The 13,818-nt window shown below is 34.6% G+C and overlaps 1 protein-coding gene across 1 annotated transcript; it reads left to right on the plus strand.

The window, feature by feature from the left end:
- The first annotated feature begins 965 nt into the window (after window positions 1-965).
- LOC147291333 (mitogen-activated protein kinase kinase kinase 20-like) lies at window positions 966-2,082 on the plus strand. The gene is given in 2 exon segments (XM_086235922.1): window positions 966-2,024; window positions 2,026-2,082. Coding segments are annotated over 2 exon segments (1,116 nt in total).
- Window positions 2,083-13,818: the final 11,736 nt, after the last annotated feature.

The raw sequence follows: 13,818 nt of genomic DNA on the forward strand, positions 1-13,818 counted from the left end.
ATAATAATAATAATAATAATAATAATAATAATAAAGGAAAAATAAAAAATAAAAAATACTTTCCTGAATGGATATGGAAAGTATAGGCCGTTAACTTCTTAATTTGCTGTGGATGCCTTGGCCTACAAGTTACGCGTGGGTTTGATTTGGCGGTTTGGTAACTCATTTTACAATACAAATATTGATAGAGAAACATTAATCGGCACGTAATTAACCTGGAAGACCTCAACTAATTAATGAATTATCTGAAAAATCTCAACTATTACAAATGTTGCTTTAATTTTTTTTTTTAGAAATTAAAGAATGGCTCAAATTGTTTAGCTAAAATATTCTTTTGTCAAAAAGCTACATAATTTAAAGATTTTTTTTAATTATCCTTCAATGGAAGATAATAAAATAATAAAACTAGTATGCATGATTTCTTTTTCTTTTTTTCTTTTTTTAACTTTCTTTTGTATACATAAAATCTAATAAAAGTAAAGGAAGAAAAAATCAGTAAAATAGTATGACTTGAGAAACAAAAAACCAAAAGAAAAAACGCGTATCATATCATCAACGATCATGATTGTTTGTAATTAGTAATTAATCCCCAGTGACATGAGATCTCTAATTAATTCCCACACAAGAAAGAAAAGGCCGCGAAAGCGTATCCTAGTGCATGTTACAAGGTTTCTAGCTATTTCTCTCTATATGTCTATATCCCAACACTGTCAGTCACCATTCGTATGACCACCAGGAAAAATGAAATTCCGCGTTAATAAGTTTCCAAAACCCTAATATATATATATATATATATATATATATATGCAACACACACACACACTCACAAGCTCATAACTCTGCTTCAAGAAAACACTTCTACAATTCTACTTCACATTCAGTTTGAGTTTCTCTCTTTCTCTGTACATCTCTTAGTTTTTGTTAGACCAAGAATCAGCACTGCAGCAGAAGCTTTTCTGTACACAATGCCGTCATTGAAGAGGAAAAGAGCAGAGCTGTCAGAGGCAGAGCAGGATATGCATGTCAGTGGTGATGCGTGGGTTCGAGGGCGAATGCTTGGCAAAGGTGGCTTTGGGTCGGTTTATTTGGCTGTTTTGAAGAAACCCAGTTCGCTGTTCAAGGGTTTGCCTCAGATTATGGCGGTGAAATCGACGAAGCTCTCTGTCTCGGTTGAGTTGGTGATGGAGAAATCACTTCTCCACACTTTTCGTGATTGCCCTTTTGTTATTGACTGTTATGCAGATGATGTGACGGTTGGTAGTGATGGCTCTCCGATATTGAATTTGTTTTTGGAGTATGCTTGTGGAGGAACATTGATGGATTTGATAGTGAAATCCAAGGGTTGTAGGTTGGGTGAATGTGAAGCAAGGAAGTATACAGAGTGCATTCTACAAGGGCTTAAGTGCATTCATGAAAAGGGTTATGTTCATTGTGATGTGAAGCCTGAGAATATATTACTTGTGAGGCCAAACAACAGTGATGCTAGTAGTGCTTCCACCTCTGGTACTGATTTTGTGCCCAAAATTGGAGACTTTGGTTTGGCAAAGAGTGCTGCTAAATGGAATGGCGGGAAGCCTACTTGTGGATTACAAGGAACTGAACGGTATTTTCCTCCAGAAGCTGTTGTTGATGGTATTCAGGAGCAGCCCTCTGATATATGGGCCTTAGGTTGTGTTGTGTTCCAAATGTTAACTGGAAAGCTGCCATGGGATGTGAAAACTGACAAGAAATTTCGGGATATAAAGCATCGGATTGCTTCCGAAATTCCCATTGTTCCTAGATGGCTGTCCAAAGAGGCTCAAGATTTCTTGGGAAAGTGCTTTGTGAGGAACCCTTCAGAAAGGTTCACAGCTGCTATGCTTTTGAACCATCCATTCGTGTGTAAACCAGTTGGGGATGGACATGTTGAAAAATTGGAGAAAGTCTCATCTTTTTCATACTCTGAGCATTGTGGTCATGATTGCAGTGGCTTTATACCCCTTGTCAACTTGAGCTCCTAAGAGGCAGAGGAAGTAGAAGAGAAACATCGATCTTGATTTTTCTAAGCATCGTATTCTTCCTTTGATAATGGGTGCAGCTTAGCTTAATATGTTTAGAAATACAACTGATCGGTTTTTTTATAGCCTCTCCATGAATTGTTGTAAAATTTCATTATTCAATGTTGTGATTGTAAGACGTCACTTTATGTATTTTCATTGATTTCCTTCTTAATAGAGAGCTAATAGTGCCACTTTGATCTCTTTTTCTTCAATATATATTTTCGTCCATAGTATATATGTTGTTGTTTTACTGATGCATGTGTATTATCTCACTAATCATTGCATTTGATAGGTTACCGTTATATAAGATTATTAGTTTACACTATAAGAAATATGAGTAAAACTCACCTTTATTGGTGACATAGAATGAGATGACAACTGGGCAATAGAAACTAAAATTTTCAATTATCACCCCATTTTGTGAAAAGACCTAATCATCCAAAGAAAAAGCGCCCAATCCAAATTGTTAAACTCACGTTTGTTTGTTTTTTTTTCTTTTTTCCATTTATTCTCCTCCTAAATTAGTGTAGATCATATGATCTTATAATAGACACGTGACATCTTAAAATAAAAGGCTAAGCTAGGTTAGGAGAGGATCCAAATTGTTAGTTACACTCTTATATGAATGGATAAATTGAGTTGCTGAGCTAAACTAACTAAACTAACTAAGAAAATTTTGTTGCCTAGCCATCGGGTAGGGACAGACCCCACTCACCGCAACATACATAGATATTCCAGTGAGTGTAATCCATCTAGTATTACAAACAAGATTCCGATCAACTTAATTAGCTGGCCAAACAGAATCTATATATATAAATAAATAATCCATGAAATTTTGTGACCTTCTATAAAGACAAACGTTACCACACGACGTACGGCAGCAACTAATTATGTAAGGCTCCCTAAACTTCTTTATTGAAATGGTAAACAATTACTGTTTTTGGCAGACTTTGCTGTCCTAACCAATCTTGTTCTTAATTACTCTCTAACGCGTCCTGTGTGGCTCTGTCTATATATAAAGAAGCACTGTGTCCATCCAATTTCTAATACTCCACCAATAGAATTATTCAGAGAAAAAAAAAAAAAAAAAGAAACGCATTAATTAATTGACAAAAAAAAGAGAGTCAAAAGGATGATGAAGATGATGAGCAGCAAGTACGTGAAGCTTCACAAGTGCAGGCTGAAGCAGGATAATGATCAGTCGAAGAATTCGTCTCAGAAATCGAAAAAGGCGGATCATGAGGAGGAGGAGAACTACCAGCTGCGCGAGCTGAGGGATCACGAAGCCATTATATTTGATGATGATCATAAAGAAGTTGGTGGTGGTGGTGGTGGTGGGCCCCACACGCCGAGGAGCACCAAACTTATGGATGCCATGAACAAGCTCTCGATCATGAATAGGCCAAGATCACAACCCTCCAAATTTGCAGCTGCCAACAATAATGTTAATGATGTTTCTCATCATCATCAATAGCAACGTGGTGGGATTGAGACTTGGGAGAGAGCAACCGAGGCTAAATTATATTGTTGCATATATATGTATCTAGAGGCCCATTTCATTGAAGTATACTTTATTTTAAATACAATCAGCTATGGCTTTTGAGACCTATTTCGTATTTTAATTTGATGGTCGAAGTCGTCTATTTTTTAAGTCTCTAAATAAAAACGTCCTTGCAAAAAATTAGACAAATCAAAAATCGTTTAACCATTTAATTAAAGGGCTATCATTTCAAGTGTTTATGGAATCACCATATTCGTCTATTTATTTAATCACAATTAGATGTTTTAATGGTTTTCGAATTGTCTAAGTTTTGCAAGGATGATCCTTGTATAGAGACTTAGAAGATAGACAGATTCGATCATCAAATTACAATGCGAAATGAGTCTCACAAGTCATACCTCACTATATATGTTTAATATGAAATATATTTCGAGCTGCATATATATGTGCTTGTTTAATAGATTACATCAGACTCATGAAATGTATTGATAATGACCGTCCTGTAATTGATTTGGCTAGATAATGAAATTCCATTCCCTGTTTCTCAAAAAGGTAAAAATAGAGTACTTCCTGATGATATATATTTGCATTTTCATGTCATTAATTTATATAGTAAAAATAATTAAATAATCATAAAATAAAAAAAAAGATGAAGAGCTTATGCATGTATGCAGTTTTTTTTGTTTTGTAAATATAGTACGTTCTCTCTCTCTCTCTATCTATCTCTCTCTCTCTCTCTCACTCACTCTGTATCGTTAGTATTTGTAGAATTGGCAGAATGAAGGCGGCCATGGGTTTCAAAAGGAAGAGTTGGGAGCATAAAGAATATAGAAGAGAGAGTAGAAGTATAGGAAGAATTGCTGAAGGTTCTGAATTATATTTCCGCTAAGAATGTGTATCCTTATATACAATAGCTGCTGTAGCTATTTACAGAAGTTAATTAATTACACACTGCTTGACAAAAGGAGAAATTAATTAAATTGATTTACAACTGTACAGATCGAACAAGATCCAAAATTAGAGGGTGATTAATATGCAGGGAGGTGATTTGTCAACCTGATTGAGAGTCAACAGGTCTGCAAGACCTTGATTAATCAAGGGTATTGATTGGTGGCTGCATGATCAACTTAATATTCAACAAGTAACATATAACAAAAATATATATAATAATAATAGTAATTTATAGAACTATTATTTTGATGTAATATATTGTTGAAAGTCACTAATATCAAGAATGACATCGTGCTTTTCAACACTTACCATGCACTCAACGAAAAATTCATACAGTTATATTTATACCAGAATCGAGTTGTTCAATTTTGGAGATCCAGATTATTTTGTGCATGCTCATATCTCTATTTATCTATCAATGCCCCTTGTCTTGTCATGTAATTAATGTCTCCTACTATTCCACATATATATGGATGTATTAAATACAAAATATTTCTCAGATTAATAAATAATGTTTTATATATTTTTTTTGAGAGGTGGATATGTTTATGTATTTTTAAATCTTAGATTTGACATTTAATTTTATAATGTGTTGTGTTAAGGTTTGGATTCATTTTTGCTCACTATGGTGAGCATTACTATTATGGTGGATAAGTAACACGTGTTATTTGACCATCTTTTTGTGACATGTATCACACATCCATTGTAGTGGTAATGCTCACCACCACCTTTTTGTGGTGAGCAAAAATGGACTCGTTAAAGTTAATTTTATAATCAATTAACTTCATAACGTAACTTATTCCATACTTGCTTTATATTTTAGATTTTTAATTAATAAAACAAAACAAAAAACAGAGGTGGTGGGGGAATGGGGAAGAAATGCCAAGCAAGGGAGGATGGAAAAAAAGTATAAAATAGAAGAGGGTCACAAAGCAAGTGAGGTCATGAATCCAACCGGCCTGATCCATTTCGTGCGGATGAGGGTTTTATTCATTATTTAATTAAATTAAATTCATGTTGTTTTCATTGTTGTTGTTGCACGACGTTGTGTCGATCCTCGCAGCATGACACTGACTATTTCATATTCATCAAGAGGAATGTATTCGGCAATAGATCAAAATCTTGTAGAGAATATTAATACCGCGTGAGAAAATAAAAAATACAGTCACGAGCGCATGCATAATGCATGGCCAGTTTGTTTTGGTCTAGACACCACTAACTCACTAAGTAGGAGTCAAACTCTCATATATTGGTCAATGTTTTTTAGTATAATTTAGGGGGTTCAAAATTTAGAATTTTGGATTTATTATTTTAGGGTGTACGTCAAATGGGTATTTTAGAGCTTATGGTCAATTAATTGCTCCCATGTTTTGGGCTTCACACCTTGGGAGCCGGCCGACCTTAAACAATAAGTGATCAACAAACTTGTTTAAAAAAAAAAAAAGTAAGTGAAGTAAAAATGTAACTTTAGATGTGCAACTGTGTCATAATTTATTAATTTGTATATATAATTGACACAGTTGCAATTGAACTATAGTTGTCTAATCGACATATATAAGAGCCTAGTAAACAAGCAGAAAAGCCGAGAAGGGTGGAAAACAAAAGGAAAAAAAATGCTCTCAATTGAAACAAAAATGTAAAAAAAATAAGATGTTACAGTCGCACACAATAATTTTTTCAATATAAATTACTAAGACATTTAAGGGGTTATGAATTAATGGGCCTATTGTATAACCCTAGCTTCTATATATATTTTTTCTCCTCCCTTTCTTACATTTTGGGAATAAACCCCTCATAACAACAAATACTAAAAATATAATATGAAAGATAAAAAATAAGTCAAGAAGACAAGCCACAAGAGCACACCAAGATTTATATGATTCGTCGACAGATCTTACCTACGTCAACAAAGAGTTTTTACCTTCACTACAAGAAAAATTGTTGAAAAACCAGTTTTGCAAAAACGGTTTTCAGACGAATGAGAAATTGCAGAATTGATATATGTTTTTTTTTTGGTATTAAATTGTTGCACCTTTTCAAAGGAGTATGACTTTTAGACAAAGGTTTAAACTGAAAGGATATGTTTGTTCTTTCAAACAGACACCACCCATTAGAAAATTGTGTCTTTTCAAACAGACACCACCCATCAGAAAGTTGTGTCTATTCAAACAGACACTACTTTTCAATAGAGTGTGTCTGTTGCGAACATACACTAGCCTTGCCTATAAATTGGAATCATATCTGGCCAATTTGAGATATTCCAATCTTTCAGAAAAACATTAAATATTCTTACTCTCTCTATGTTGAAGAAGTTCTTTATTTTCAATTCGCTAGGGCTTTGTTATTTTCAGTGCAGATTAACAAAGCGAAAGACTGTTGTACCTTGGGAGACTTCTACCCATTCATTGTGTGCACCAAAGCAGGGGTAGAAATATTGTCTTAAGGAAATTGCATTAGCAAGCCTCAGTCAAATTTCTTTTCAAGTACTGTGAGTACATATTTAATTTCCATTGATTTATTTTGAACGAATTTATTTCATATATCTTTATTGCAATTATGAAATTATTTGAGTCCACACAAGTGTATCCAATAATCTTAAGACAATATTTCGTTGGTTTTTGTGTGGTGTGTCAGAAATGGCAGAATCTTCACCAAACTTGGTGGCTAATGTGACCAAAGTTGTCACTCCTCAAGATCGGACTGAGAAATTCAAAGGGATTGATTTCAAGACATGGCAGAGCAAGATGCTATTCTATCTAACCATAATTGGATTGGCCAAATTTCTCACTGAAGATGTTCCTACACCTGTGGTGGGACAAACTCCAGAAAAGAACAAGGAGATATTCCTAGCAATTGATGCTTGGAAACACTCAGATTTTATGTGCCGAAATTATATTTTGAATTCCCTGGAAGAAGTGCTGTATAAGGTTTACAGTCCAATAAAGACTGCTACACTGCTGTGGGAGGCTCTGGAAAAGAAGTACAAAACTGAAGACACCGGTCTTAAGAAGTTTATAGTTGATAAATTTATGGACTACAAAATGATTGATTCCAAGTCTGTGTTGAATCAAATCCAAGAGCTTCAAATAATCATTCATGATATACTTGCAAAAGGTCATGAAATAAGTGAATCTTTCCAAGTTGCTGCTATTATTGGTAAATTGCCACCAGCATGGAAAGATTTCAAGCACTATCTCAAGCACAAACACAAAGAGATGAGTCTAGAGGATATGGTTATGAAACTAAAGATTGAGGAAGACAACAAAGGAACTGACAAGCGTAGTGGTTTTGAAGATAAAGCACATATAGTGGAAAGCTCCAAGCAAAACCACAAGAATTCCCGTAAGAGGAAAGAAAGTCCCTCAAACAAAGGTCTCAACATCAATAGCAATAAAAAGTTCAAGAGAGAGTGCTATGTCTGTGGAAAAAAATGTCATTTTGCAAAAGATTGCTGACATCGGAAAAATGATAAGGCCCCTCAAGCAAATGTTACTGAGAACATTGCATCTGACATGGAGAATATGCACTTATCTGCAGTTGTGTCAAAAGTGAATATTGTCAGCAACACAAAGGGAATGGTGGATAGACACTAGGGCTACTCGACACATTTGTGCTGACAAAAGTATGTTTTGTACCTATGAAAAAGTGACTCATGAAGAGAAACTCTATATGAGAAATTCTGCCTACTCATTAGTTGAAGGACAAGGGAAAGTCATTCTCAAATTCACATCTGGCAAAGACGTCACTCTGAATGATGTACTTCATGTACCAGACATTAGGAAGAATTTAATTTCTGGATCTGTACTAAACAAAAAGGGATTTACAATGGTCTTTGAGTCTAATAAGTTTGTATTGACCAAAGGCAGTGTGTATGTAGGAAAAGGATACATGTGTGATGCTCTGTTTAAGGCAAATGTAGCCGTTATTGGCAAAGCTATTATTAATAATACAGTTGAATCTTCTTCTTACTTGATTGAGTCACCATTTTTATGGCATGATAGATTAAGTCATGTTAACTTAAAAAATATGAAGAAATTGGCTAACTTAGGATTAATTCCTAAGTTTGAAATAGAAAAATCTCACAAGTGTGAGACTTGTGTAGAAGCAAAATTTGCAAAACAACATTTTCATTCAGTTGAAAGGAGATATAATGAGCCTTTAGGCTTAATACATACCGATTTGTGTGATTTTAAATCAACTCCTACTCGTGGAGGGAAAAAATATTTTATCACGTTTATCGATGATCGATTGTACTCGATATTGTTACGTATATTTACTTAATAGTAAAGATGAAGCAATAAGCAAATTTGTAAAGTACAAAGCTGAAGTAGAGAATCAGTTAAACAAAAAGATCAAGATCCTTAGATCAGATAAAGGTGGTGAATATGAATTCCCATTTGCACAAGTGTGTGCAGAATTTGGTATAATACACCAAACAGCAGCACCATACTCACCATAATCAAATGGTGTTGCTGAAAGGAAAAATAGGACTTTAAAAGACATGATTAATGTCATGCTTTTAACTTCTGGACTACCAGAGAACTTGTGGGGGGAAGCATTACATATGTCAAATTAGATTATAAACAAAGTTCCTCACAAGAAAACTGATAGTATTCCATACGAGGTATGTAAAGGTAGGCAACCTAACTATAAATATCCCAAAGTGTGGAGGTGTGTGGCCAAAGTTTCGATTCCACCACCTAAGATAATCAAACTTGGACAAAAAACAGTGGACTGCTATTTTCTTGGATATGCTAAGAACAGTAGTGCTTTCAGATTTTTGGTTTTCAAATCTGAAATAAATGACATTCATGTCAATAGAATAATTGAGTCAAGAGATGCCATATTTTTTGAAGATGTGTTTCCACACAAGAAAAATCATGGCAACTTAACTCTTAAAAGACCACATGAGGTGTTTTCTAAGAATGATGACCAACGAGTTAACTCAGAAAATATTGATGTTAATGAGGAACCAAGAAGGAGTAAGAGGAGTAAAATCCTTAATACCTTTGGTCCTGATTTTCTAACATACATGTTAGAAAGTGAACCTCAGACGTATTCTGAGGCAATGTCTACGCCTGAAGCTTCTTATTGGAAGGAAGCTATAGATGGTGAAATAGAATTCATTCTAAGTAATCACACTCGGGAATTAGTGGATCTTCCTCCAGGAAATAAACCAATTGGGTGTAAATGGATTTTCAAGCGAAAAATGAAACCTGACGGTTCTATTGACAAATACAAAGCTAGATTAGTAGCTAAAGGGTATCGTCAAAAAGAGGGATTAGACTTCTTTGACACTTACTCACCTGTGACTAGGATAACATCAATAAGGATGTTAATAGCTATAGCCGCCATATACAACCTAGAAATCCATCAAATAGATGTCAAAACAGCGTTTTTGAATGGTGAGCTAAATAAGGAAATATACATGGAGCAACCAGAAGGGCTCCGGGCAAAAGGACAAGAGAATAAAGTTTGTAAACTTATTAGATCCCTTTATGGTCTTAAACAAGCACCAAAACAGTGGCACGGGAAATTTGATGGAGTCATGATGAGAAATGAATTTCATATCAATGAATGTGACAAGTGTGTTTATTTTAAGCAATCTACGCAAGACTGCATAATTGTATGTCTATATGTGGATGACATGCTCATCTTTGGAACTAATTTAGAAGTTATTAAATCCACAAAGAGAATGCTTACAAATAATTTTGATATGAAAGATCTAGGTGTTGCAGATGTTATATTGGGCATTCAAATAACAAAGACACCAAATGGAATAGGGTTATCTCAATCACATTATATTAAGAAGGTGATTGAAAGATTTCAACAACATGACATTAAAGGAACACATAATATGTTTACTCCATCCTTAGTGCTACATAAGGCATTGGTATAAGTGTGTCCCAGTTAGAGTATTCACGGATCATAGGCAGTTTAATGTATGTCATGAACTGCACTAGGCCTAATATAGCCTATTCAATTAGTAAACTGAATAGGTATACAAGCAATCCAGGAAAGAGTCATTGGGAAGCATTATTAAGAGTGCTACGTTATTTAAAGAATACCACCGAATATGCATTGCATTATGGGAAATACCCTGCTGTCCTTGAGGGATTTAGCGATGCAAATTGCATATCAGATTCAGAGGAATCAAAATCAACAAGTGCATATGTGTTTACTCTAGCAGGAGCTGCGGTATCTTGGAAATCTTCCAAACAAACGTGTATAGCTCGTTCTACAATGAAATCAGAGTTTATAGCTTCAAATAAAGCCGGTGAAGAAGCTGAGTGGCTTCGCCAATTCTTGGAAGATATTTTATTATGGCCTAAACCTGTGTCGGCCATATGTATACACTGTGATAACCAAGCAGCATTGTGAAGAGCACAAAACTTTATGTATAATGGTAAATCTCGACATATTCATCGTAGACATAAGACCGTAAGGCAGTTATTCTCAAATAGAATAATTTCTATAGATTTTGTGAAATCTAAAGATAACCTAGCGGATCCATTTACTAAAGTTTTATCTAAAGAGAAAATTGACTGCGCATTGAGAAGAATGGGATTAAAAGCCTGAACTAAACGAGTTACCTTATATGGAAACCTAACTTAGCGACTACTGAAGATCCCACGGACTAAGTTCAATAGGACAACTAGTTATGAGTAACTCACTAGTGAGCACTTGGGAGTATAATTATATCTTATTCATATGATGCAACTAGTGCAACCTACAACGTAAGAAAAAGGATAAGCTATGCTTTTAATGACGTCTATATCTTGTCAAGTACAAGTGGGTATGGTAGGATACCATTGATAGAAGCGGTCACTTATGTTAGTGAGAGCTAGGTTGGCTCTATGAGAATTTTATAAGGCTGGAATTCTCTAGTAGCACTCGCAGAACCAAGAATTGTTCAGGACCAAAATGAACACAACCGAGAACTGAATTTAAATATGAAACAATGTTGTGTAGTGTTTATTGTCTAGTTTTACATCAACAGTCGACAGTTCAAGATGAAATATTTCATTGATTGGCTAAGTAAAACCGATAAACTTTTACTATGGAAGGTTCAAAGTGAAAACTACCTATTCTGATGCAGCATTGTTCCAGATGAACTCTTTGACACTTTTTTGTTTTTAAAGACAAATGAAGTCAATTTCATTCATGTGGGGGATTGTTGGAAAACCAGTTTTGCAAAAACGGTTTTCAGATGAATGAGAAATTGCAGAATTGATATATGTTTTTTTTTTTGTATTAAATTGTTGCACATTTTCAAAGGAGTATGACTTTTAGACAAAGGTTTAAACTGAAAGGATGTGTTTGTTCTTTCAAACTAACATCACCCATCAGAAAGTTGTCTCTCTCTGTTGCGAAAGACTGTTATATCCTGGGAGACTTCTACCCATTCACTACATTTTCAATGTGGGATTTATCTCAACACACCATTCACTGTGGCAATGTGAGGAGTAGCTCAAATCCTTATAAGCCACTAGTAAGGCCTTCACATTTTCAATTCATTTAAGCCTAACACGTGGACAATTTATATTGGGTGACATGAGAGCACATGTGGCCGTTAGGCGCATCACGTGGATAACATGCTCTGATACCATGAAGAAATCTAGGCATCCATCCCAAAACCAATTGGCAATGAGAGGAGTAGCTCAAATCCTTATAAGTCACTAGCAAGGCCCTCACATTTTCAATGTGGGATTTTTCTCAACACAAGCCTCAATAAAATTTCCTTTCAAGTACTGTGAGTACATATTTAATTTCCATTGATTTATTGATTTATTTTGAACGATTTTATTTCATATATCTTTATTGCAATTCTGAAATTATTTGAGTCCACACAAGTGTATCCAATAAAAATAACCTTGAACAAGAATTATCACGTACGTACTCAAGATTTTAATCCTAAACTTTAGCCCTTATGGCTAATAGGATACACCTCTATCTTCTACCCCATCTCTGAAAGCTAGTAGAATACTTTACACATCTCTCTACACCCTTGTGATTTTCAAGTGAGTACTCCACAACTTAATTGATTTGATGAACAAAGTCAATGCCTCCATCTTATATATATATATATATATATATATATATATATATATAGCCACACGAGTAGGCTAAACATAGCACACCACAAACTCACATGACTAGCCATGAAACTAATGTTTGACCCAAAAAAAAAAAAAAAAGAAGCCATGAAACTAATGCTTACTCGGGAAGACTAACAGCAAGCCCCCACCGACCAATGCATATATGAATGCATAGAAAATCCAAAGACACATGCATTAAACCTCATGGCTGGATACATTTTCACCGACCATGCATTAATTTCTCAAGCAACTACACAATATATGTGGTTTTTCTGTGAAAGAATGTGAGAGCAGGAGAATGCAATTTTTCTATGTATAAGCTTGCTAGTGTGGTTGGTCACTCTATAATGTGATTAATGTCTTATATATTAATAAGAGTGGTTTGGTCACCCAACCCTATGATTATATAGGGTGGTCGGTCAGCCATTAGGGGCAGCCCAACCAATTTTGGGCTCCTGTCATCTCTTAATTAATACTATTTAATTAAAAGAAGCTCAAGTAGACTTGGCCCAAAAATTAATCAACTTTTGATTAGTTAGATTTTACCCCAAAATTTAATCAAATACTAAACTTGTCTCTCTCACATGTTTGCACAAAATGCCCAATTAATTTGTCATTCCCGTTCATTCTAACCATCTCATTAATTTCTCAATAGCGTGTGACTTTTAGGTTCTAACTAATATATACGACAGTAGGCAATAATGCTAATTAGAACTTTTCTAATCATTTTCATTAACTGTAAAATTATCATTTTGCACTTGGGACAACATAAGTCAAAACTAGCATCTAGCATCTAGCATCATATTTTGGCTATTCGGATTAACCATAATATATCAGTTCATTTTAACCCGAATTACAATATAATACATGCAATCCCTCTAACATCCTATATTCTTATCATAATAGTTTGCGCACAAAATTACCATCAAGTCCTTATTATGATACAAATATTTTGATTGATGAGATCATGAACTCTTTGATTCTTCTGATGTACTCTAGCTAGCCAAAGATTCATGTATCTATTCATTAGTTGCTACATAAAATATCTCACCATTACCAAGTATAATCAATCATATGTTGCAAACGCACAAGCCATATTTTGCACACAACTTTATTGGAAGATGTCCCAATTTGAATCCCCTTTCCTTAGATGGATAAAATAACAAAAACACTACTACAAGATATAATAAATACACATATGATAAAAGAATAGCATACACTCCAATTT

The sequence above is a fragment of the Dryas octopetala genome, chromosome 3 (assembly GCF_963921425.1).
Source record: "Dryas octopetala chromosome 3, drDryOcto1.1, whole genome shotgun sequence".
In the NCBI taxonomy this organism is placed as follows: domain Eukaryota; kingdom Viridiplantae; phylum Streptophyta; class Magnoliopsida; order Rosales; family Rosaceae; genus Dryas; species Dryas octopetala.